General features: G+C 45.3%; 2 protein-coding genes across 2 annotated transcripts in view; both read left to right on the top strand.

Annotated features, from left to right (window-relative positions):
• The window catches only part of ZFPL1 (zinc finger protein like 1), a 48,148-nt gene that overhangs the window by 5,980 nt on the left and 14,620 nt on the right, over positions 1 to 27,548 (top strand). Inside the window, exons 2-6 of the mRNA XM_068261055.1 lie at positions 13,680 to 13,790; positions 17,611 to 17,722; positions 17,859 to 18,052; positions 18,281 to 18,356; positions 18,445 to 18,600. Of these exons, the coding sequence (XP_068117156.1) occupies positions 13,689 to 13,790; positions 17,611 to 17,722; positions 17,859 to 18,052; positions 18,281 to 18,356; positions 18,445 to 18,600 (640 nt within the window). The 5' untranslated portion in view covers positions 13,680 to 13,688. The remainder of the gene's footprint in view (positions 1 to 13,679; positions 13,791 to 17,610; positions 17,723 to 17,858; positions 18,053 to 18,280; positions 18,357 to 18,444; positions 18,601 to 27,548) is intronic.
• LOC137538213 (uncharacterized) lies at positions 22,079 to 26,744 on the top strand. Its single transcript, XM_068260252.1, has 3 exons — positions 22,079 to 22,220; positions 22,475 to 22,576; positions 25,761 to 26,744. Exons 1-3 carry the CDS (start codon positions 22,207 to 22,209, stop codon positions 26,617 to 26,619), a joined length of 975 nt encoding a protein of 324 aa, XP_068116353.1. The 5' UTR covers positions 22,079 to 22,206; the 3' UTR covers positions 26,620 to 26,744.

Here is a 27,548-nt window from a genome sequence, read left to right as displayed (position 1 = left end):
GCTATTTCTGCCCTCTCTGCCCTTACCTGCTTCTCCCGCAGACTATGGGCTGCGCAGGACGGATATCCGTCCTGCGCCGTCTAGAATAGGCTTCAGCCTATCAGATGCCGGCGATCCCCGGCTAATCAGAGGCCGGGGATCGCCGATCCCCTTTACGGCGCTGCTGCGCAGCAGTGCCGTATGATGTAAACAGCGGGGATTTCTTCCCTGCGTGTTTACATTTAGCTTGCGAGCCGCGATCGGCGGCTCCCTGGCTGTTCACGGAGACACTCTCCGTGAACTGGCATGGAAAGGCTGCTCAAACGAGCGGCCGTTTCCATGCTAAACCACCAGGGCCGGCCCGCTCATTAGGCGGAGTGAAACTTTTGCCTCAGGCGGCACTTCTAGGGGGCGGCAACCGCCCGTCCACGACTGGGGGGGGCGGCAATTTTTTCTAAGTTTGCCTCAGGCGGCAAAAAGTCTAGGGCCGGCCCTGTAAACCACTAACTATTTTATGCTATTATTATGCTATTTTATGCGCACATGCTGCCAGGAAATTGATGGTTAGCAGAAAGGGGAAAAGAGAGAAGATGGGAAAGATATGAGTCTGGTCTTCAGTCTCCCACCGCATCTCCAGACTGCGTTACAGTGTGGCATTTGTCTCGTTACACACATCCAATTTTTTTATTTATTTATTTTTTTAACAATAAAACGCACATCCAATTTTGATTGGTCAATTTTACCCATGTATTATTATGAGGGCCAACACTTTTTTTTTTTAATACTTAGTACAGATTGTGTAGGTAAGTTCTCATACTCTGTGGAGGTGGTAAAATTGTGTATATTTAAAGTAAACCTGAGATAGGGCAAAATAAAAAATTTATACTTACCTGGGCTTCCTCAGGCCTGACCACTCCCTCGTCATCCTCAGTCACTGCCTGGATCCTCCGCAGATTGCCCTGGAAAGTCCTCCGGTCCGGGGCCTATGCACGATGTGTGAGCGTGGCCAGACGGCACTTGCGCTGACTGGACAATTTACCGGGGCCAGTTGCGGATGAACCAGCTGGTGACTGAGGACGATGAGGTAGCGATCAGGCCGGAGGGGGTTGGAGAAAGCCCCAGGTATGTATACTTTTTTTTTTTCTTTGACCCCATCTCAGGTACACTTTAAAAGGGGAACCTGGTAAAATGGGTGCAAATAAATCAGTGCAGTCATTCCAGTGCAGTGATTCTTCGCTGATTGCACTGGCTACCTGGAAAATGGAGAATACCCACTTAAGCCTATCTGGAGAACATTCTCGTCCAGATAGGCTGTTGTTCGGGCATCTCTCCTCTCTCCCTCCCTGGTGTCTGGTTAGCTGCACTATGGCTTCCTCCATCTGCACGTAAGTCACCTAGCTCTATTGCTCCATTCTTCTACCCCTTTTGGGCATTGTGCAATATACTCCAATTTATCACAGGCAGTTATCCCACTTATCCCACTTATTCACTTTCCCCACTTTTCTGCCTTTCTTTATTGGCACTCTACTATTATGCACCTTAAGCATCCAAGTCCCCCTTGCACATACACACTTTGAATTAACATATTGTTAATCCTCACACAGAGCGTTGCTCATATACAATTTTGTGTGGTTTCTATATAATATAGATGAGGTGATTCTTTTTAATTTGGAATATTGTATCAGTAACCAGATGTTGTTATTCTTATTACATGTTATTATCCAATATTAAATGGGATTGAGAGACCCGATTGGTCATTTGTTATGACCTTTTTTAATAATTGTTTTTATTACCATTGATGGTTTTTTGGAATACAGTAAAGTTTGTTACATAATTCTCATTTCATTAGTCTGGTGCTGTTTATGGGGGCCTCTTTCCTTGTTTTGTGTCCAGATAGGCTGCACACACTCCCGCGGGTCGCACACGCTTCGGCCGCCGGCCGTTAGCCCAGCGATCAATGAATGGGAATATAGATCCCATTCATTGATTGATTGAAGCCCCCTGCAGAAAAATCGACAGCCTCTTATCAAAGGCTGCTGTTTTTCTGAGTCACAAAAAGTTTCCCGTCCTAATGCTTCCTGGAAGCATACAATCACGCTTCCAGGACTTTTTGACTGTGGCCGTCTGGTGGCCAAATAGTAAAACTACGCCCACATCCATTTATTATTAAATAAGTACATTTTTTTTTACATTTAAAATTAGCTGTTTACATCTCACACCAAAAATTACCCAAATAATTTTTTTTATAAAAAAAAAAATTACAATTACAAAAAAAAAAACCTCCTAAATAGTTACCTAAGGGTTTGAACTTTTTAAATATGCATGTCAAAGGAGTATAATAATATAATTTTTTAAATTATGGGCTTGTAAATAGTGATGTACGCAAATTGAAAAAATGCACCTTTATTTCCAAATAAAATGTCGGCACCATACATTGTGATAGGGACATAATTTAAATGGTGTAATAAGCGGGACAAATGGACAAATAAAATACATGGGTTTTAATTACGGTAGCATGTATTAATTTAAAACTATAATGGCCAAAAACTGAAAAATGATTTTTTTTCCATTTCTTTCTTAAAGAACAAGCGACACCCATGCTAACCTAGAAATAAAAAACACATATATAAGTAGATAAATACTACTTCTACTTGCATAACAGATGTATTGTGCTATCCACGTAATGATTCCTGTGAATTTTATAAAGGAAAAGCAGAAAATCCTATTCTAGGCAGTGGCCATCTTGCCAAGCTAATGCTGGCATCATATCCTCCCTGAATCTTGTTCCCCCCCCCCCCCCCTCTCTTCTCTTGCTCATTATGTATTCATTAGCTGCCCTCCTCCCAGAGTCTTCAAATACTCCCGCTGAGGTGTATACTAGTAACTGCACTTTTTTTTTTTTTTTATATTTACACATCCAATCAAGGAGTCACCTTAGCCTTGCTTGTAAACACAAGTACAACACATCCACCTGGCAGACCCATTGTGTCGGCGGTGGAGGGACCTCTCAAGAAAGTGTGCAGGTTTTTGGACCAAGTGTTCAAGCCACTTGTCGAGAGACTTCCCTCCTTCGCTAGAGACACTGGGGAGGTACTGACCCTTTTGGAGGGCTTTCAGGTTCATCCGGATGATCTATTGGTGGGTATCGATGTTGAGGCCCTATATACGTCCATACCACACTATATCGGTATTGCGGCAATTGAATTCTTTCTCACTGAAGTAGAGCAGATGCAGAGTGAGAGGAAACAATTCATACTTGAACTACTGGAGTTTGTGCTAACGAGAAACTGCTTTAGATTTGGGGGGAACTTCTATCGCCAGATCAGGGGGACGTCGATGGGGGCGGCGTGTGCCCCAGCCTATGCGTGTCTGCACCTCGGCTTTTGGGAGCGAAGCGAGGTGTATAGCAATGTGGCTTTTGGGGCGCACGCCGCCTGTTGGATTAGTTTCATAGACGACGTCTTCCTGGTCTGGCGAGGTACAAGAGCAGACTTGGCGGTATTCCTTGACCATCTTAACATGAATGATCGTAATATTGTACTTACTCATGTGGTTGACAGTAAGGAAATCAGTTTTTTGGATCTTTTAATTAGGAAAGATGATGAGGGTATCTCTACCTGTACTTATAGAAAACCAACGGCTGGCAACATGTTGTTGCATGCCTCTAGCTTTCACCCTCGGACTCAGATCCGAGGTATCCCTGTGGGCCAGTTTCTGCGAATCCGCAGAAATTGCTCAAGGGAGACTGATTTTGTGTGTGAAGCTGAGGCTATGACGACCAGGTTTCGCCAAAGGGGGTACGATGATGAACTGTTGCAGGAGGCAAAACTGCGAGCACAGTCTACAGCAAGGGAATCACTGATTAAACGGAAAGAGAAAAATCTTGTGAAAAAGGATGGTTCAATCCGACTCATCACTAAATTTGGGACCCATTGGAATCAGTTGAGAGGTATTCTTTCTCGGCACTGGCACCTGCTCCAGCTTGATCCAAAAATAGCTCGTCTAGTGGGAGATTATCCTAAGATGACGGCTAGGAGGGCCCCAAATCTGCGTGACTTGTTGGTTCGTTCTGATTATCAGCCCAAGGTGACGTCACCCACAACAATGTGGTTGGGTGAATCTAGACGTCCCTATGGGATGTTCCCATGCTCAAACTGTAGCGTTTGTCATTTAGCTGAAAGGAGCAATGTGTTTTCTGATGCTGAATCAAGACATGAGTTTGGTATAAGATCATTTATAAACTGTAATAGCAAATTTGTCTTGTACATGATCATGTGTCCATGTGGATTAAAATATGTGGGGGAGACCACACGAATTTTGAAATCTCGTATTCAGGAACATGTTAGTAATGTGAAAAATGCAACAATTGGTTCACCACTTGGGGAACATTTCATGAAATTTCATAATAGTGATCCTGAGAAAATCAGATTCAAAGGTTTTTATAAAATGAAGTTATCTTCTAGAGGAGGTGACTATGAGAGATCACTGAAACAGATGGAAATCAGGTGGATCTTTAGATTACATACGTTGTCACCAAGGGGACTAAACACTGATATGTCCCTGGTTCCTTTCTTACCTGATTGATAAGGAATGTGAGTGGTGGCCCCTGTAGTTCGAGGTTGCCGAGGTGTTACATTATGGGGCCCGGCGGCCTTCGGCCTGCAGTGGGATGCCTGTCACTTTATTTGGATAAAAAGGCTATGGTTGGTTATTCAATTGTCACCAGGGGTTGGCTGACTGGAGATGGGGTGTGCACCTAAGAGAGTCTTAGGCGAATGTATATGGTCAGGCTCTCGGGGTGTGCACTACTATCTATGGTCGCCAAAAAAAAGCCCCTTTTCTTGGCTAAGGTAACCTGCAAAATAGCTAGGTATCTGCTGGGTCCACTGTCCTATTGAATATGGATGTGTGAATGGGTGAATTGGAGCCTATGAAATGAGTGCAATTTACACACTGCTGATTTGCTATAGTTTAGCTTTAATGACAACTAAACAGTATGAAGGAAGCACTGATAGGCTCACTATGAGCATCACTTGTTACTAGGTAGAGTTGGCCTGTATTTTAATTGGAGGAGCACCAGACATGTGACTATTTATTGAAAGAGGCAAGAGCCAATCCTAACCAGCGTTTGAAAAGGCTTGGAGATAGCCAAGCGAAACTAGTCACGTGACACGGCCGTCACGGACAGCTGACCGGAACGCCGACCAGCGGCGTGTACTGACACACTGTGGAGTGGCGGCAGGGGAGCGCTCCGGCTTGGAGGATTATAGCACAGTGGAGCTTGGATCCGTGGACAGCCAGCTGGGCAACGAGGCAGACGGAGACAGTCCTAAGAGCGGTGGTGAGAGCCCGCAGGGCGCTGACGCGTATCTGCTTACATATGTCCGCTTTGCATGGCATGCTTATTGTGGCTTTGGACGTTATTGGTGAATACAAGCTGTGAAAAATGACATCATTTGAACAAGTTGTGCATATGCTTGGCTTCTAAAAACTGTGTTCTGCCAGTGGACATCTTTGCAGTCAGTGGAGAGTGGTACAATTCAAGTTACAAGGTTGTATGAATCTGAATACCAAGTACCTTCTAACCGGATGGCTGGTTCAATGACAGTTACCATTACTATACATAGTTGAGATGAATCCAACTGATTACCAACTTCATAAAGCTACTGTTTCAACAAGCCCCCTGTGTGATATATGATATATTACAGCTGAAGACCTTTTCACAATTAGTGACAGGAATTTGCTCCTCAGTTGCCACCTATTAGCACCTGAATTGGCACTTTGTGATTGAAGATTGGGTACAGTGATACCACCTCGGTCTGTGCAATACTATGAGTGGTGTGGATGTGAGTGTGTGAAGTCAGCTGACCAATTGAAACACGGCCGTGTTTTTAAGGGGGGATAAGGGGTGGTTGTGGGGGGTGTTCAAGATATCCTTCAATAAAATTTTGATACTGTTTTGAAGACACTCTCTGCAAGTCTTTTTTGTGGTGTATCTAGTGTGACAGAGAGTGGCTCCCCTTAGGGGTCAGTAATTTACAACACTCTAGCGCATCCCAATTCCATTTTTGTCTTGTAAACACAAGTAATCAGAGGGTGTTTCTGATAAGCAGCTAGGCAGGGAAATACATGGAAGAGGAGGAATATATTATAGATAAAAAGAACTCCCAGCATTTAACTCTTTGGCACTAGGGACAGTGCTCCTAAAGTATGTGATAGCCACAAACCATAACAGCAGAAACCGTTTTGCAAGTTTTTGAATGCGGGATTAGCACCTTTATAACTTAATACACTCAGACCAGTTGCTGTTGAAATTTGATTTTTATGGTGACAATACCACTGTAACCACTTGAGGACCGCAGTGTTATTTCCCCCCCCCCCCCCCCCTCCCAGTGACCAGGCCATTTTTAGTTAAATAGGCCACTGCAGCTTTAAGGCCAAGCTGCTCTCACACAAGTGATTCCCCCCCCCCCTTTTTCTCGTCTGGTAAACCCCCCCCCCCCCCAGTGTTTGTTTGTTTTTATAAATATTTGTTATTTTTTAATAAAATCCGGCTTTATTTTAATTAACGTTATTACCTTCCCTCCCCCCGCCAGCCAATCAGCGCGATTGGCTGTGATAGGCTTCAGCCTATCACAGCGGATCGCTTCCCTGTGTCCCAGGGGGACAGCCGTGTCACAGGCTGTCCCCAGTACAGTGCTGCTGCGGATCACAGCGATTTACAAAGTTTCGCCGTCTAAGTCTCTCAAACGGTGATCGCCGCTCAGAGACTGAAGGCGGGGGAGAGCGCCGCCCCCCGAGCAGGAGATGCGCGTGCAGCCTGCGCGTGATCTCCAGTTAGCCCCATAGACAGCCGTTCACGCCAATGGGTGTGGAGCAGTCCTGGGGCTGCCGCACTGCTCACGCCAATTGGCGTGGAGCAGTCGGCAAGTAGTTAATAATCCTGTTAAAATGGATTTGGAAATGAGAGGAACCGGCACCATCCAGTATATTTTGCTCTTTTATTTTCTTATAGTCAGCATGACGACAATAAAAGCAGCGTTTAAGGGCAGCCGCCCCTTTATCAAGATCTGCTGTCTATGAACAAGTTGCAACTTACATAATACCTCCTTAAATACCCAGCATGTGCAAAGTATGACCAATCACAATCGCATATACATATTAGCCAATGGCTATGGCCCCACTGTAAGCAGACCTGATGGGAAACTTCCTAGGTTACCTGCTATAGATACATAGTTCACACCCACAGCTCCCACCTCCACCACTGGCAGCCGACCTACCAGCATGCCCTCTAGGCTGGGATATCACAGAAGTCACTCCCACCAGGCTGCCGCACTGGCGGACCTGATGGGGAACATCTCTGTGTGACGCGGAGGAGGCGGAGCTAAGCGCTGTCCTCCGCGTCTCCCTAGCAACAGTAGACGCAGCCGGCGGAAAAAACGCCATTCTGTGTTGCTAGATGTTAATAGAGGGAGCGCAGGCAGCCACGACGGCCAATGGGAGGCGACCTCCTGTTTCTCATAGCAAGGAGTCCATGTATCAAACTAAAACGATCAAAGAGATGCATAATCATTTAGGACAGGACAATGAAGGAGAGCACTCAAGGGATATGCATATATGCAGACATAATTTAAATGCTCAAGGCTGCGGTGCCAAAGTAAAGAGGAATTATAAATGCACGACAGTAAGTATATAGAAGTTAATGTCATCCACGCTGTCCATGATAAAAAAATACAATAAAAGAAATAAAAAGAACCCCTAACCTCTTCAAAGGCTGGACACAATGGAAACGCAGAGGAACACAACAAATATACCAACTTATAATCAAATGAATGGCAACAAATCCAGCTTTCTGTTCAAACCTCGTGGTTCCATTGTGTCAAGCCTCTTGATCCAAAAAGCTTCTCCATAGAGCAATTTTTTTATCCTGTCTCCTCCTCTCCTCAGGAGCCCTACCTGTTCAATTATCATGTATCTGAGTTGACTCCCATGGTGGTTAGCCTGTTTAAAATAAGCCACTGCCTGGTCACTTAAAGCTTCCCTAATTGCATGTTTATGTGACGATAAACGTTTCTTAATTTTTTGCGTCGTCTGACAGACGTACAGAAGTCCACCCAGACATTTCAATGCATATAATACATACGACGAATCGCGCGTAAAACAGCCATGTATCTTAGTGCCTCTGTAGGGGTGTGTTATTTGCTCAACCCTGATCACTGAATTGCAATGCATGCAATTCATACATGGGAAAGTACCTCTGTGATTAGACTTTGACTGACCACTTCTATCAGAAGGGCAAAAATCTGCCCGAACCAATTGGTCTCCCAGATTTGGAGCTCTTTTATAGGAGATAGGAGGGGGACTCTTAAATTGCTGTATGTCAGGGAAGCTGTCAGCGAGCAAATACCAATGCCGTTTAATTAATTTGGCTATACTATAGCTCTGTGTATTGTATCTTGTTACAAATGGTATTCTCTCGCTCACATCCCTGCGCTTGCCCCTTCTCTCAGCACCGCTACCCTGTACTCTGTCTCTCGCCACCTGCACTATCTCATAAGGATATCCTCTTCACAAATTTCTCATGCATCTCCTGTATTCTCTGTGACTTCATCATCCTCAACTATCCTGTGTACTCTTTGAAATTGGCCGACTGGAATGGATCTCTTGAAGGATGGAAACTCCTGAAGTGTAAAAGGGAGTTCACATCCGTGGGCTTAAAGAGAACCTGAAGTGAGTAAAATTATTTAAAATAAACACATTACGTAGCTGCAAATGAATATTACATACTAACCTCGCTGTCAGTTCCTCTCAGAAGCTCACCATTTCTTCTTACAGTGATCCCTTCCAGTTCTGACAATATTTTGTCAGAACTGAAATATACCAGTTGCAGTTATATGTCAGCAGCGGTTAGTTACAACTGAATGTGCAAGGTAATGTCAATGTTTCGCTATGGCTCAAGTGGGTGATATTACAGTTTAACAGTGTGCTGACCAGGAAGTTGTTATGGGGTAGTGATCATTTTCAAAATGGAGGACAGAGAATTCCACTGATCACAGTGGACAAATGTGATGCAGGGGAGGAGAAAGAGATTGAGGAGTAGACTACACAGGAGGTAAGTATGACCTGTGTATGGTAATTTTTGACTTTTTATTTTCAGATCAGGTTCTCGTTAACATAGAGATCCGTGACCAGTCTCTGTTCCTTCCGCATAACCAATGTATTCAGGAAACTAACTTGTTCCATAGAACTGTGTACAGTAAATTTAATATCCATACATCTACCCATAAGTTGATCAACGAACTCTAATAGGGTCGAATGTGGCCCCGCCCACACACAAAATATATCATCAATATAACAAAACCATTGAATCGCATGTTTCTGGAAGAGTACATTATAATAAACACAGGGCCACATTAAACCCCATAGCAATGTTTAAAATGGATTTAGAATAAATTAATTCTTAGCAAAATGTATCACCCAAAGAAATAAACAACCCTGTGGGCTTAAGTGGATACTCTTCAAGATTGGACTTTTAACATTTAAATCTCTACACTATTTGGGCTCTGGATACATGAAGGACTTGCTGAAACTGCACCACTCTTCTCACAACCTCAGATCAGCAAGATCCACGCACCTCAAAAGCTTTGGAGCCAGAGCTTTCTGTCATGCTCCCCCTACCCTTTACCCTTCCACACCCATTAAGGGCTTGTTCACACCTAGGGCGTTTTGCGTTTGTTTTGGGGTTTTTTGAGTGCCACCGATTATATTAAAAAAAAAAAAAAAAGCCTAAAATCGCTAGTGCAATGAATCCTTATGGGATAGTTCATATCGGCGTTTCGTCTGCTTTCTGCTCAGCAAAGCGCTGCATGTACAATTTTTAGGGCGTTTTTGCTACAATGGAAGGTATAGGAAAAACTCGAAATGCTCACAATCGCTTTGTGCGATGTTTGCGCTTTTAAGAAAAAATACATTGTATTTATTCTTTTCCGGGTCAAAGAGTTCACTTCCTGATTTGCGTCATGAAGTGAAAAAATAGAATCGCTCTGCAAAACGCTTTGAAAAGCGCTGTACAAAAGAATCGTAGCTCGCAGGTAAGCGCGGGGGGGGGGGGGGGGGAGATCATTCACAAAACGCTGGTGTTTGCGATTTCGATTTTAGATGTGAACAAAGCCTAAAGACAGCCCCATCCCTAGAGTTGGGTGAATGTCTCTGAAGTGTGGATTTGTTTTACAAGATTGCTATCGCTCTTTTATACTGCTGAGGACATTATTTATTGTGATGTGCGCCTGATAAATGCTACATACGTCAATATAAATTGTTTGCCAACTGAGGAGAAAGTGCACTCTCTCCATTAGCCTTTTAAAATAAATGGGAGGATTTATCTACCTCCTGTCAGGTTTTATTGTGTGCAGCGCTTTCATATTTTGTGCATTTAGGCTTTACAAATGTGGTTCCCCCCCCCCCCCCCTGGGATTTAAAGTGGATCCGATGTGACCTTTTACTCATTGCATAATTGTGTTCCTTTCCTATTGTTTATAGGGCATTCCTCAAGCCAAATACTTTTATTTATTTTTTTTTTTATTATTACTCTAATTCCCTATAAACTAAATAAACCATGCCCACAGGTTTTCAGAGAACCTTGGCAGTAGCAAGGGCTCATGGGAGCTCAGTCTGGGCAGGAGGAGGAGGAGGAGGTGTTACTACTAGCTATTGATTTCAGAGGCAGAGGGGAGTAGGGGGGATTAGGTTTTTTCACAGTCTGAGTGATGATGATGCAGATAGCCTGCCTCTGTGTAATGTTTACAAACAACATGGCTGCTGTCATTGTATCACAGGAAGAAATAATAATTTTCTATTAAATCTGTTTGCAGCTAGATTTGCTGTGTAAACTTTAGATAAGATATATAGACAAGTTACTTGTTTTAGTTCATTTTTCATCTCAGATCCGCTTTAAGTACATTTTAACCACTTTAGGATCCTTGTTACGCATATCTACGCCCCTTTAAACTACACGTGCGGATCAGGGGGGTAGATATGCGTACTGCTGCCCTACCGTCGCATTCACGATCCCCGCGCTGTTTACCATCGATCCACCATCGCAGCCCCCTCCATCTGTGATCAGGATGTGAGAATCTTTTGATTCTCAATCCCGATCACCGTTCCGTGTCTTCGGAGAGCTTGTTAATGTTGCATAAGCTCTCAGACCCTTTGGGCTTTGTTCTATTAATAGAAACATGGTCTCAGTAGCACCATCTTGTGGCCAAAAAGTAAAATACACCTATTTATGCCACTATACTGTTTTACATAGAAAGTTTTATTTATTTATTTTTTTTATTACTTTTAACCCCTTCTATCCCTGCCCCACAGTTACAGAAATAAAACACTTGTTAAAAAAATTACATCATCTTTTTTTTTTTACATAATTCCCTTAGGGACTTTTCTAATACGGATGTCATGAGTATATTTTTTCAAAAAAAGTTCTTGTAATAAGTGAAAAAGTATTAAAAATCCCTAAATGGAAAAATGCTCCCTTCATTTCCAGATAAAATATTATCACCATACATTGTGCTAGGGACACAATTTAAACGTTGTAATAAACCAGACAAATGGGCAAATAAAATGTGTGAGTTTTATGTACCAAAGCACATTTTATTTTAAAACTATAATGGCTGAAATTGAGAAATAATCATTTTTTTTCTTTTTTTCCTTCTTATTCCCTTTACAATGCATATAAAACAAAATAATTCAGAGCAAAAACTACCACCCAAAGAAAACATAATTTGTGGCGAAAAAAACAATATATAGATCATTTCATTGTGATAAGTAACAATAAAGTTATCGTTGAATGAATGGGAGGAGCGCTGAAATGTAAAAGTTGTTTTGGTTTTTAAGGAAAAAAACCTGTGATCCTGAAGTGGTTAAACAGCAGTGGCAGTGTTCTCCCCAGAATCAAACAAGTGGGCGGGCCGCCCACTTGAAATTAAGCCCCGCCCGGCTGTTTTCACGTGATCTATCAAGACGCTCTGGGCTCTCTTGCAAAATGGCAAAACCCAGCGCTGTCCTGAATCTGCCCTGCTTGTCTGCGTACAAAATCTTCTGCTTCCCGGCAGGCTCATACATTAATTGGCTCAGCGCGTGGTGAGAGGTGGGACCATCTGCGCTAGCCTACAGACTGTGGGGGGCGTGTTAGAGGCTGTCTACTTGCCGGAGTTTACATTGCAGGGAGACTCGAGCCGATTGAGGTACATGCACATGGTTTGGCAGACCGGGGATTTATTGATGCATTCACGGTTGCCAAATACCACAGCTTCTCCCTCGGTCTGTACTCCTCACAGCCAGGTTACTTCTCTCTGCAAGCGTCCAGCGTGTCAGGCTCCGCCTCCAGCTACTGCTGTCCTCCGTATTCTTCTGATAGCTGGGACAGCATGGTTACGCTAGAAGCAAGCGAGTCACACTCTAGACCTCACAGCTAATGGAGCACGGCAGCCCTCTCAGTAAATGCTGTCCCTCACATTCCATCGGGGCTTACTCTGGTCTGACTCCTGTGATCACTGACCAGGTCACACAGAGTTCATTCATGCCTATATATAGCAGGAGAGGCTGAGCCATTATAGTTTCCTCAATTCCTAGTGCACTGTCTGTGCGGGAGGTGAGGGCCAGTTCCTTTACTGCTAAATGGAAAAAAAAAAAACATTTTGATTGGACTGCAGTCTGCATCCATCTTGCCACCTCTGCCCAGCATTTTTCAAAAAGGTCTGTACCTTGTATCCTCTGCTTTCACCCACCACTAGTCCTAACCATTCCTTCCCCAGAGGCACCATTGCTACAAGACCTCACTGCTTTTTCTATACTGTATAGCAGATCTCCACTGCTGCAGCACAGATACATTTAGGTAAAGAACAGTATTTTCTGTGTCATCTGACAGGCAGCCATGCGCTGTAAACCTGCACAGGGCTGTGTAGCAGTGTGGCTTCAATTTATAACCAACGCTGATACACAGCTCTGGGTCTGCTCACAGCATGTAGTCGCCTTTCAGATGATACAAAGGGCTCACATGTCCCTGCTTTTACCAGTACTGCTGCAGGGAGATAATCAGAAGGGCACTATCTGCATGGAGTCTGTATGTTCTCACTGTGTCTGCATGGGTTTCTGCTGGGCACTCCGGTTTCCTCCCAAATCCCAAAAACATAAGATAAGTTCACTGGCTTCCCCCTAAATTAGCCATAGACTACAATACATACACTACACAATACACACATATGACTATGGTAGGGACTAGACTGAGCCACTTTAATGGACAGTTAAGTGACAAGACAATATACGCTGTACAGCGCTGCGGAATTTGCGCTATATAAATACTTAAGAAATAATAATAATAGTGGGCACTCACCACCAATGAGTAGGTAAGCAATATATGGGTGGGGGTGGTTTGAGGGTGAGACGTGGTAGTAAATATCCCATACATTTTCCCGTCGCACCCCACCCGGCTACTTTTTCATGCCACCCGGCTGGAAAAAATTTCTGGGAAGAACACTGAGTGGGAAAGTTTCACAAGGGTAGAGTTCAGCACAAATTTGTCGATAGTTGACTATCCATATAGGCAATATTTTTAAACTTCCTTAAATAGAAGTATACTAAACCTTTATTGTTTCTAAGTTTTTTTTTTTTTTTTTTTTTTTATGTTTTTTTATGTCTTGCAGGGGGGCAATATGGGTCTCTGCAAATGTCCCAAAAGGAAAGTAACAAATCTTTTCTGCTTTGAACACCGTGTCAATGTTTGTGAACACTGTCTGGTAGCCAATCATGCCAAGGTGAGTGTTCTCAGTGCTAAATTTTTGCCCATTTGTATGTAGTTTATTTAATTAATATGCTTGCAAGTACAAATTCACTATCTACTTTTAAAAAGATTGCTATCGTTTTTTTCATCTCCATTCTTAAAGTGGAACATTTTAAAAGTGGAATTGCAGTCAAAATTTCCTCTCTGCTCCAGTACATCTGCAACACTAGAGAAAAAGACACCCGCTCTGTCGAGCGATGTGCGTCATCCCTTCTCTCCAAACCCCACTCTGCCACCATAGCAACAGACCCAGCATTGCACCTATACAGCACTCACCCCAAACTGCCACCAAAGGTGGGTGTTAAAACAATGTGGGCTAATAATTTAGCATGCGTATAGGAGCTTCAGGCCCCACCCACCATCCTCAACACATCCTGCCTACATCTAGCTCTGGCTACCTATGTTGTGGCCACCTATCCTGGCTACACCTAGCTCTGGCTACCTATGCTGCAGCCACCTACTACTGGCTACCTATGCTGCGACCACCTAGTACTGGCTACATCTATCCCTGGCTACCTATGCTGCGGCCACCTACTACTGGTTACACCTATCCCTGTCTACCTATGCTGCGGCCACCTACTACTGGATCCACCTATCACTGGCTGCCTATGCTGCGGCCACCTACTACTGGCTACACCTATCCCTGGCTAGCTATGCTCCGGCCACCTACTACTGGGGTGGGGGGGGGGGGCATATTATTTAATGTAAGGGGGGGCTGGGTCCAAATAATTGTATAATACTGTCATACTGTGGTATTTTGTTTGACGGTTATCATACTGTTGCAACCCTTCATCCAACAGACGAAGGCAGCTGATGTTTCAGACACATAGGTCCGGTACCCATACACTAGGTCGATTTCCCGTAGATATACAGAAGATTTGATCGCTGTGATCGAATCTGCTATTTAATCGTTCAGGAAAATTCGTTCGGCCGAGTTGATCAGTCCAGAGGGAAAATTAGGGTTGGGAGCACGTCGTTAACGGCATTAGATTCAGTGGAGACTGACGCAGCAATAATCTCACCTGTCTGGCTGGGGCCCGTGCTGCCACTTCTTTCGGCTGACCTTCTCCTTCATGTCCTCTTCATTTCTTGTCCTGTCCTGTGACAAGCCGAAGTTTAAACAGTAGAGCTCCCTCTACTGTTTGAACTTCGGCTCGCCACTGGTCGGTACAGGAAGTGAAGAGAATGCCAGAAGAAGTGACAGCAATGACCCGGGGACTCACGCTGTCGGACACGTGAGATTATTGCCGATGGCTGGAGAGCCCAAATGGGGGGGGAGAGGCCTGGGGGCGGCAAGGCAGGTGGCGGCAGCGACAGCTCCACAGGTTTTTAATCGAATTCATACTTAAATCGATTCAAAATCTGTGCAGTGTGTGGGCAGCCAAATATATCAGAGAGGGATCTATCTGTTGGCTATCAACCAGTGTATGGCTTTAGTCATGGGAGGTGGAGACGCCCAAAAATAGGTAATGTAATGAAACAAAAAAATAATAAAATGGTGGAAGGAGGTCTTTACCATTCCAGAAGGAAGAACCCAAACCACAGGGTAAATTAAAAGATTAAAAAATTTTTTATTCAGCACCATTAAAATAACACGTTTCACAGGTCTCAGCCTGCTTCTCCAGGTCAATACAACTGCCTTTAAAATATGGTCACAAGCATGGATGCCAGAAATAATAATAGTATTTCTAGCGTCCATGCTTGTGACCATATTTTAAAGGCACTTGTATTGACCTGAAGCAGTGCGATGAGACCCGTAAAACGCTTTGTCCTTTTAATCCTCTAGATTGTAAGCCTTCGGGCAGGGTCCTCCTCTTTATGTCTCCTACCTGTTCACGCACTTCCATTACCGTACACCCATCCTATGGATCTGGGTGAACTCTTAAGTGAACTCGACTTGCTTAATCTCCATGCTTCCATCCAGTGACTGACTAAGCATTGCTTTGTACTCCTACTGTGCTGTGTGATCTGGTTTTCATGTATTCCTGTATTGTCTTATTGCTGTATGTCTGTAACCTTAAAGTGAACCTCCGGACTAAAAATTGACTCAGCAGCACTAAAAAAGGCCTGATGTTTCTTTAACAGTTTCACAGCATCAGAACTTTGTTTCTCTTATACAAGCCTCATTTTTAGCTGCACAGAAGAAAACTGCCCAGGCTTTTTTTCCCCTGATGCTGTGCAAAGCATGATGGGATTTCTGATTTTGTTGTTCTCGTTCTGTTTTGGTGCAATTTTTTTTTTTTTTTTTTTTTACATTTTGAATTTGACATTTGAAGCCTAGCGTGTGGAGCAGGGAGGGGTTATCAGGACACAGAACAGTTGGAACTGTGTCGTATGCTCCCTGTCACCTTCTTTCAACCAAAAAGATGGCTGCCCCCATGACAAAGATGGCAGCCCCCATGAATCACAAACATTTGCCTGTTCTTTTAAAACTGGGTGGGTAAGAGATTATATTACCTATCTATTTTAATTAACATAACTAATGTAACTTGATGACAGTATGTTTGTTTAGGCTGAAGTTCCCCTTTAAGGGCCCATTTCCCCTAGCCACCGTGCGCGGCTGCGAGACGCGTAGTGGCACTTCCAGGTCTGCGGATACACAGACTAATCCCAGAAGCCGTGCCATGCACAGCTATGGGATTCGCTGCCTCCCGCACAAAAACTGATGGCAATGTCGGACGAATTGCTAGGGCAAGCGATTCGGCCGGCGGCGCCATTATTTCCTTTGGCAGAGTTTCCCTGAGCGATGGACGTACTCTATAACTATGTAACGATGTAAAAGGACCAGTGTGTCTGAAATGCGTCGGTGGCCTTTGTCTGTTGGATGTGCCTAATAATAAAGCTCCTGAATTTTATTTCACCATGGTGTGCTCCGGGTGGTTTTGCCAGGCACTACTAAAACAGTGGGAAAGGGGTTGTAGAGGTCTGCCTGTTTGCTTTTTTTTTCTCTCTCTCTTTCTCTAATGGTAGATTAGTGAATGCATTTCAGATTTTTGTTCTTACAATGTGTTAGCCCTTGCTCACACTTAAGTGCAGATGGCCCTTCGATTGGAACGCAACGGATGCAATCGCATGGCATCTGTGCTGCGGTGCGTTGTGCTGGTGATCCCATTCACTACAGGAAGGAATTTTTTCCCTTTTGGGGCTAATTGGACCATGCCTTGTAATGGTTTTTCGCCTTCCTCTGGACCAACAGGGTATGTGAGGGGGCGGGCTGGTGTTGTACTTTGTTCTCTGGTTGAACTCGATGGACGTATGTCTATTTTCAACCCAAATAACTATGTAACAGAGAATTGGTCAGCGCTGTGCTTTGCTGAAAAATGCATGCAGTAGTGTGATAGTCAATTGCACTACTGCACAGCGCATGTAGTCTGTTCATCAAAATGTCTTATGTTCCTGTTTGTCACACACCATGCCCAAGTGCGCACGGCAACACATATTGGGCTCGATTCACAAAGCCGTGATCGATGATATCACAGCCGTGATATGCTTAACATGCGGGTAGCGCATGTACAAGTTTGCGCGCATAATAGTAATGGTTTGTGCGCATTAACTTTCCCCGTTCACACGCTAAAATATGGGTTAGTGCATGAACGGTGAAAGTTGAATGCGCGCAAACCTTTACTTTTATGCGCGCTAACCCGCCGCTAAGCATATCGCGACCGTGATATAATTGATCACGGCTTTGTGAATCGAGCCAATAGTGTGAACGAGGCCTTGCTAACAATGCAAACTTTTATATCTGTAAGTCGATCATTTCCTCAGTACTGAAATAATTCTGTTTTCTATTCCAGTGTATTGTACAGTCATACCTACAGTGGCTTCAGGACAGTGATTACAACCCAAACTGTCGTCTCTGCAACACACTACTGTCCTCTAAGGAGACTGCTCGCCTTGTCTGTTATGGTACGAGCTTTTCTTCATCAAATAAAGTTGTGTATGTGTGTTTGTGTGTGTCTTGTCACCTGCTGAACTTAAAAGTAGCCACTTCTATTTGTGTACATAGAATACATTTTAGTCTTTTTTTTGAACTTCATTTCAGATCTATTTCACTGGTCCTGTCTGAATGATCTGGCCTCCCAACTACCACCAAACACCGCACCTGCTGGATATCAATGCCCCAGCTGCCAGGGGCCCATCTTTCCCCCCAGCAATCTAGTGAGTCCTGTGGCTTCCACTCTGCGGGATAAACTCTCAACGGTCAACTGGGCAAGAGCAGGACTAGGTCTGCCTTTGGTAAGTCATAAATCATGTTTCCTAGTGAGCACTATAATCATTCTTTGCTTTATTTTTAGTGAGGTTTGCCTTGTTAATTTTGCAAGCATGCACTTTCATACATTTTCTGTCCCGAATCTTAATCGCAAGAAGCACGCCGGCTAGTGGAAATCGGCCCTAAGAGAACCTCATCTGTTGCTACCTTTTTATGATATCATGGTTATCAATGCATCCTTTTCTCCTACTTAGATTGAAGAGGTACAGCCTTTAGATGAGGTATCGGAGCAAGATGTCACAGATTACAGGGATTGGTCAGTTATTAATTGTGAGTTCCATCACCTTTCTCTAATATGAAGAAGCTTGGAGCCTTATTGATTTTTCATGTTTTTCCTGGTTTTGTGGTTTCTTCTCAGCATCCTCTGATCACATGTCAGAAAATGCTGGAATAGCACAGCAGACAGGGTATCTGTACAGTTCTGCGCCCACTCCTTCAGCAGATCATGGTTTGTCTGTAGGCATGTCCAAGGACCATTCTGTCACTGGAGCTGAGAGCATTGCTATGAATGCAGGTGAGAGGGGGGTCAATAGCTTAATGAAGGGGAAATTGGAATGTATCATATGAAAAATTGCTGAAAAGAAAAAAAAAATAAAAACCTGTTTTAGAAAGTGGAATACTAACTTTATACACATATAGTATTGTACCCATAACATGTTTCGATGTGAACTGTGCATAAAAAAAAGTTTGATTGAGGCTCCTGTCACACATGGTGCGGCATGATTTTTTTTTTTTTTCGTGAGGCTTAAAACCCCACCTAAGTTCATTGCATGGTTACATGCATTTTGTGCCCTGCGGCTAACTGCACTGCTTAATTAGTGACGTATTAACTGCCAGACAGGAAGTATGATACTTCAATTCCCATGATCTCCACACCGCTACTGCGAATGTCTTAAAAGATTGTTTGCATTGTCCTTGACTCCCATAGAGTCGTGCGCTGCACTCAAAGCAACTCGCTGCGGCTTTGTGTACCATGATGTAACGCGGTAAGTGTGCAAGGGGCCTAAAAATGCACTGTTTACCAGGCCAAATAGTAGACTACCTGTCGCATCAATTCACAGATTCTCTGTCTGCTTCCTCCCTCCCTTCCCCAGTCTTTATGAAGCCATGATAGGCTGGTAGTCAGTAGGGAGGCGGAGCTTTAGCTGATACAGCAATCATTAGTTTATGCATGTGACCAACTGCTGAGTGTTTCAGACTTGGGTGGCAGCTGTTAGTCCAACAGAAACTCTGATATAATGAAGCAGATGGGGTTTTTGTTTTTTGTTTGTTTTTCCCTCTGTGCAACAACCACATTGTTGCTTTATGCATACTTAATTTAAAAATAATATTCAGTTACCTGAACTAGAGCTTTAACTCTGTTCAGACTGAATGCTCTGGTTCCTTTTAAAGTCCAAACTTTTTTTTTTTATCTTTGTACACTTCCTGATCACTGTGATTGGCTCAGTGATCAGGAGGTAAGGAGCCAATGAAAACGGCTCAGAACTCAGCTGTCTTAAGACAGCTAAATTCTGTGCTCGGGATCGGGCGGCATTAAAACTACGCTGCATCAGGCTTAGGCAGCCACGAGTGTGGCGTAGTTTTAACTATACATGGTCCCAAACTGGTTAAGCATAATTTTTGTATATCTCAGGTGGCCATACATCTACTGATTTTACTGCCCGATTAACCCTCTGGTTTGATCAGAGAGGAATCTGATTCTTGATTGATCTGCCCATACATGCTCCTTTAGTGTGCAGAACATGCTAGAATTCTCATCTCTCTATCATTAGTTAGAAGTCTGCAAAAATCATATATAATTTTATGACATCTGTGTATCTGTTTACTGCAATGACCCCTTCATGACAGAAAGAAAAAGACTGTAAAACTGTGGAAATTATGGGGATACAATAAGGGAGATGCTGAGGATGCTCTATTTTCTATACTTGCTAATCCCTCCCACTGACCACTTTCTATTAAGGTACATCTGATCTGAAAGGGGTAAGAAAGCTGCCATATTTATTTTGTTTTAAACTATGCATATTCCCTGGTTATCTTGCTAATCAACAGAATAAAAAAGGAAGGAGCGCTCCTTAGTGTGTTATCCTTTAATGAATAAAAATAATGCGTATACAAGCTGCACTTACTAGATAAAAAGCAATTGAAGTGTGTAACTGGGCTGTGACAGCCCTCTCTGCAACAACCGAATGGTGGTAACCTGGGGACGGCTTTGGCCAGTAGCTGTCCAGGTCTGGATGGTGAAAGACCAGAGGTTCCTCCGAGGTGCGAAACGTGTCCTGGATAACGTCACAACGCATTTTGGCGTATCCACTCCTTCATCAGGTAACATATCCAGCACGCACATGGTGAGTTTAAATAGGAGCTGAAATTGGCTCCAAAATGAGTGCGGGGTGTCGTTCAAGGTGGATCTGTGGGCGATTCAAAGTGAAAAGGGGAGGAGGTGGGTGTCAAGAAACAGGAATTTTTTTCTTCAGACATGCGGAACGTTGATGGGAGTGGGGTTCGCTCACAGTTTAGTAAACTTATGGCTTTTTGGGAAGAGCATCACATCTGGAATGACAACCCCTTTGGAGCGAGCCTCACTCTCTACCTCAGATATATAGACGATGTGCTTATTGTGTGGGACGGCCCTGGAGAAAGCTTTGAATAGTTTCATGATTTCTGTAATCAGAACATGTATGGGTTAACATTTACCTCTGTGAAGGATAAAAATAGGATCATCTTCCTAGATCTGGAACATGATCCACAAGGGTGTATCATATCACACACCCACTTTAAACCCACCGCAGGGAATTCCTTTTTGCATAAAGACCGCTGCCATCACCCAAGATGGATCAGCAAGATACCTAGAAGTCAGTTCTGTCGCCTCAGATGGAACTGTACCAATGACACAGATTATCAGACACGGGGCGATTACCTGAGGAGAAAATGTATTGCACAAACACTGGGATAACCTAATCCCTATTGGCCCCTTTGACAACGGTAATATAATACCTAGGATAGAACTTTTATTAGGTCTTTTACTATAAAAATTAAGGCTATAACACCATCACCAACAACATACATAAGAGGAGGGGATATGACACTGGTAGGGGTGTATGACACATATAACTTGTGGGTTGCCCAGAATATAAGGCTCACCCAAAGGAATACAGGTGTAGCGTAATTCCGTATTACACTCTGCACTCATTAGTAAGTAAACTAAATCCACCATATAACAGTCAATCTATATTTAGACTGCAGTCTATGCAAGGTGTGCCAGATAAGAACTCCACTACAATACAGAGCCTTGGCCTATACCTGTTTGTCGCTTTTCAATGCACTTTTAAGCACTGCACCTTTTATTTTTTTTTCCTGACTAAACTACTTTCGCCTCCTGGACGTACTAGCTACGTCCAGGAGGCCATGTGCGCGTGCGCGTGCTCCCGGCCCGCGGTTCGTTAGCCAGGCAATTGGTGAATCGGGCTATGGTGCCCGATCACTGATTCCTCGCCCCCGCAGAAAAAGCAACAGCTTCTCTCGGAAGCTTCGCTTTTTCTGGCTCTAGCGTCCCCATGCGTCCCTCTAAGCGTACATGTTTAATATAAAAAAAAACCATGTAAATAATAAAAAAAAGTAAATATTTACCTAAGGCCCCGTTCACACTTGCGGTTTTGCAAAAACCGCACCGGATGTCCGGACCGCACCGGAGCCGGATCGGACCTGAACCGTACGGTTCCTGTCCGGATCCGGTCCGGTTGCATACGGTTTCCGTGCGGTATGAACACGGTTCCGGTCCGGATCCGGATTCTTAAAGAGATAACAACCTGTATAAATACCTGGGGTTCTGGGAGGTCAGCAGAAGCTCTGGGGTCATTGTTGGAGACAGCTGGACGTGTGGAGACCATCCTTGGATACAGAGACAGCAGTTGGGACCATGGATCCAGTCATTTTTTACGCTTATTACCTGGGAATTCTCTCCTTCCTGTTGTTTACCTACTACTATGTGGGGAGAAGGCGTGCTCCTCGCAGGAGATGGTGGGTGCACCCTCTACTAGCCAGGAGGCAGAGGAAGGGAGAGTTCCAGGCCCTCTACCGGGACCTCAGACGACACCCACAGAAGTTCTACAGCTACACTCGGATGTCTATTCCCCTGTAAGTATATAGGCCTAAATACACCAACCCCCACCATTCCTAAACACCCCACCCTCACCCCCACAACACCTCATCCCTGTATACCTAGCTAAACACACCACCCTGACCCCCACACCCCTGTATACCTAGCTATACAGTACACCCCCACCCTCCACAACACTCCCAAACCTCTGTAAACACACCTCCCCCATCCTCCACCCAACACCTTGTCCCACAACATACTTTACAGCTTCTTCCTTTCCATCTCCTGACAGGTTTGATACCCTTTTGGAGATGGTAAAGGATGACCTTAGGAAGAAGGATACCACGTTCAGGAGAGCAGTCACACCACAAGAACAACTACTCATCACACTGAGGTATGTAAAAACAAAATTTTTTTATTGCAAAAACAACCACTTTCCAACATGGAAACATTCTTCCAACATGGAAGACAAAAAAATAACATATCTATGGTATAGCCCGGTCAGTTTTAAGGAACACCAACCACCAACTTTGTGCTGGAAGAGTTGTAGGGCATAGCTGCCCAAGTGTCTTTCGGGGACACCAGGCCCTAATAAATTGAAGTGCTTCAAAAACCTAACCACTGGCACAGGACCCTCTGAGCCATGGATGAAGGACACAGGTCAGTGAAAAGGCTAGGCCTCTCACCGACCAGTGTAGGTGTCCTTCATCCATGGTTTCAAGGGTCTTGTGCAAGTGGTTAGGAACAAGAAAAAAGTGAGGAGCAAGAGGAACCGATGGCAGAGGTGCATGACTACAGGTGCAGTGCAACAGGCACAAGGTTGTGACCCAGGTAGTGTCTTTCGGGGACACCAGGCCCTAAAATTGAAGTGCTTTAAAAACCTAACCACTGGCACAGGACCCTCTGAGCCATGGGTGAAGGACACAGGTCAGTGAAAAGGCTAGGCCTCTCACCGACCAGTCAAGGTGTCCTTCATCCATGGTTCAAAGGGTCTTGTGCAAGTGGTTAGGAACAAGAACAAAGTGAGGAGCAAGAGGAACCGATGGCAGAGGTGCATGACTACAGGTGCAGTGCAACAGGCACAAGGTTGTGACCAAGGTAGTGTCTTTCGGGGACACCAGGCCCTAAAATTGAAGTGCTTCAAAAACCTAACCACTGGCACATGACCCTCTGAGCCATGGATGAAGGACACAGGTCAGTGAAAAGGCTAGGCCTCTCACCGACCAGTCAAGGTGTCCTTCATCCATGGTTCAAAGGGTCTTGTGCAAGTGGTTAGGAACAAGAACAAAGTGAGGAGCAAGAGGAACCGATGGCAGAGGTGCATGACTACAGGTGCAGTGCAACAGGCACAAGGTTGTGACCAAGGTAGTGTCTTTCGGGGACACCAGGCCCTAAAATTGAAGTGCTTCAAAAACCTAACCACTGGCACATGACCCTCTGAGCCATGGATGAAGGACACAGGTCAGTGAAAAGGCTAGGCCTCTCACCGACCAGTCAAGGTGTCCTTCACCCATGGCTCCAAGGGTCTTGTGCAAGTGATTAGGAACAACAAAGTAAGGAACAAGAGGAATCAAAGGCACAGGTGCAGGACTACAGGTGCAGTGCAACCGGCACAAGGTTGTGACCCAGGTAGTGTCTTTCGGGGACACCAGGCCCTAAATTATTAGTGCTTCTAAAACCTAACCACTGGCACAGGACCCTCTGAGCCATGGATGAAGGACACAGGTCAGTGAAAAGGCTAGGCCTCTCACCGACCAGTGAAGGTGTCCTTCACCCATGGCTCCAAGGGTCTTGTGCAAGTGATTAGGAACAACAAAGTAAGGAACAAGAGGAATCAAAGGCACAGGTGCAGGACTACAGGTGCAGTGCAACAGGCACAAGGTTGTGACCCAGGTAGTGTCTTTCGGGGACACCAGGCCCTAAAGTTCAAGTCCAGCAAAACCAAAAGTTCCCTGACATGGTCATCTGAACACCTCTGAACCTTGGTTGAAGGAGATGGGGCAGGGAAAAGGTTGGGCTAAAAAGCCCTGTGATGGTATCCTTCCTCCGAGGATCGGAGGTATTCAGAGGAGCATGTCCAGGAACAATTTGACTTTTTTTTTCAAATTGTATCGGCACCACTACTAGAAAAGGTGGGAGTTGCTGCCTGGAAATCTGGACTGTCTTGGGTGCTGGTCGTGGATGAGCTGGACCCTGACAGCGGTGGCCCATATTGACTGCCTCTGTAGCCGGTGTACATCTGTGATGATTGCCAGGTGGGCACCGCTGTTGGTTGTGGGGGTCTAAAAATTGGTGGTTGCAATAATGGCGTGTCCATGTGCTGTTTAATCACCTCCAGCAAATTGGAATGGCACGCCATCAGGTTTTGGGAAGGCACCTTTTCCAGATATGGTATTAGAGACATCACAGTGTGAAAACACGGGTGTGCCTGCAATTTCAGTAGTTCCTTGCTTTGTTGATGCATTTGCTGCATCATGTTCTGCAGCTGGCCCACCGACTGATGATGCTGCGCACGCAGTTGGTCGATTTCTCCTCTGTGCATCTCATGCATCATTTTAAGCTCGTCCCTGTAGTGCCCATGTACAGCGTCGAGCTCACATTGCAGTGAAGTGATGTGGGACTTGTACTGCTCCATGATATGGCCCCTGTCCTCATCTTGCAACTGCCGGGTTATGAGAGTTTGGTGGCTCTGAAGAATCCCGAGAAGTCCGGAGACAGCCCCGGACATCTCGGACTCTGTCTCTCTCCTTGTTGGGGGGAGGGTACCTCGACGCCTCACTGGTGTGGTGGTCCTCACTGGTGGTGTGGCAGCATCTTCCCGTCCTCTGGCCTGTGTCGGGGTTGCCCTGCGCGCTGGTTGTGCTGCAGTCTCTCGGTGCTCCTCACTTTGTTCTTGTTCCCCTGGAGCTTCCATAGCGGTCGATTGTGGAGGTTCAGCTTCTTCCACACTCGGTCCTGCAACCTCAACATCCAAGCTCTCTTCTGCCAAGTCATCATCAAAGGAGAGAGTTGGGATTAAGGACTCCCTCCTCCTACTCCTCTCCTCGGGGCAATAGGTTACATCGGCGACGTCATCATCCACCAAGCTCTCCTCACTGCTGAACCGTGCCTCCTGGGTCGGTTCCTCTTGCTCCAAATTGTCTTCAGTCCTGTAGATAAAAACAATATTTATTGGTGTGCCAAACAGCATGTGGCGTCAATTCACAGAGCTAGCAAACACTAGCAATCACTTTATCAACCGTTTCTACCCAACATTTGATAAAGCTTGTGAGAAAAGTTCGCTAGCCATGGGAATTGAGGCCATAGCAATACATGGCCGAAGTCATGGTAAATGAGCTCTCAGTTCCTGCCCACAGTAGTGGTACTTACAGTCTAGGTTCCAGGCTTGCATTGATGAAAGACAATTGCTTGGCAAATTGGTAGTCTTTTTGTCGCCTTCCCCCGCCACTGCCACTTCGTTCGGCAAGTTTTTTCTTCCGTAGCCATTTCACGTATGCATCCCGTATATTACGCCACCTTGTCTTGAACCTTTCTCCTGTAACGACATGAAAAATTGATTTCGATTATTTCTCTTGTAGGTACATCGCAACTGGACAAACATATACATCGCTACATGTCACATTTCGTATTGGGAAGAGCACGGTGGCAGGCATCGTCGTGAGGACTTCGAGGATCCTTTGGACGCGACTGAGGGCCAGATACATGCCTGTGCCGGACACCACGAAATGGGAGGAGATCGCCCAGGGCTTCTGGACCGAGTGCAAGTTTCCTAATTGTGTTGGCGCACTGGATGGGAAACACATCCGGATTCAGAAACCCTTGGGGAGTGGCAGCCATTATTTCAACTATAAAAAATACTTCAGCATTGTTCTAATGGCAGTGGCAGATGCGGACTACAAGTTTGTGTACGTGGATGTGGGGTCGTACGGTAGTTCCAATGACTCTGGAATTTTCCAGCGTACGACCCTTTGCCGGCTGATGGAGGAAGGCAGACTGCGTCTCCCCCGTGACAGACCCTGGCCTGGGACAAGGGCACCGGCCTACCCCTATGTGTTTGTGGGGGACGAGGCCTTCGCCCTGTCCGACCATGTAATGCGTCCGTACTCAGACAGGGGACTTGATGCCAGCCAGCTACACTTCAATGCTCGGTTGAGCCGTGCAAGGAGAATGGTGGAGTGCACATTTGGGATCCTGGTGTCAAAGTGGAGGGTGTTCCACACGCCCATGCTGCTGAAACCGGCAAACGCAGTTGTCGTGGTGAAGGCAGCATGCATCCTCCACAACTTTGTGCGGCAGGAGGAAAGAGAGACTCCGGAACCCCCGAATGTGCTTCCACTAATGCCCCTGCGGAGGTATGCAACCAGGCCAAGGGTAGTGTCACTGCGGAACAGGGACCAACTGAGACTTTATTTTACCACACCACCAGGACGAGGGTGAATGTTTGGTTTTTAATATGTTTTGTTGAAATGTGTTTATTTTGGAGTTTCAAGTTTTTGAGTGATTTTAAATGTATAATTTTTACAATAAATTGATGTATAATAATTGGTCATTGTGTATGTTTTATGTGCACAGGTGGGGTACATCGCAGGTGGGTGGGATACATCACAGGTGGGTGGGATACATCACAGGTGGGGTACAGGTGGGTGGGATACATCACAGGTGGGGTACAGGTGGGTGGGATACATCACAGGTGGGTGGGATACATCACAGGTGGGATACATCACAGGCGGGGTACAGGTGGGTGGGATACATCACAGGTGGGGTACTGGTGGGTGGGATACATCACAGGTGGGATACATCACAGGTGGGGTACAGGTGGGTGTGATACATCACAGGTGGGTGGGATACAGCACAGGTGGGGTACAGGTGGGTGGGATACATCACAGGTGGGGTAGAGGTGGGTGGGATACATCACAGGTGGGGTACAGGTGGGTGGGATACATCACAGGTGGGTGGGATACATCACAGGTGGGATACATCACAGGTGGGGTACAGGTGGGTGGGATACATCACAGGTGGGGTACTGGTGGGTGGGATACATCACAGGTGGGATACATCACAGGTGGGGTACAGGTGGGTGTGATACATCACAGGTGGGTGGGATACAGCACAGGTGGGGTACAGGTGGGTGGGATACATCACAGGTGGGATACATCACAGGTGGGGTAGAGGTGGGTGGGATACATCACAGGTGGGGTACAGGTGGGTGGGATACATCACAGGTGGGGTACAGGTGGGTGGGATACATCACAGGTGGGTGGGATACAGCACAGGTGGGGTACATCACAGGTGGGGTACAGGTGGGTGGGATACATCACAGGTGGGTGGGGAACAGGTGGGTGGGCAACACGTGGGTGACACAAATC

The sequence above is a fragment of the Hyperolius riggenbachi genome, chromosome 11 (genome assembly GCF_040937935.1).
Source record: "Hyperolius riggenbachi isolate aHypRig1 chromosome 11, aHypRig1.pri, whole genome shotgun sequence".
In the NCBI taxonomy this organism is placed as follows: Eukaryota; Metazoa; Chordata; class Amphibia; order Anura; family Hyperoliidae; genus Hyperolius; species Hyperolius riggenbachi.
The sequence above is the reverse complement of the archived record's forward strand: the minus strand, read 5'-3'. Positions and strand labels throughout refer to the sequence as shown.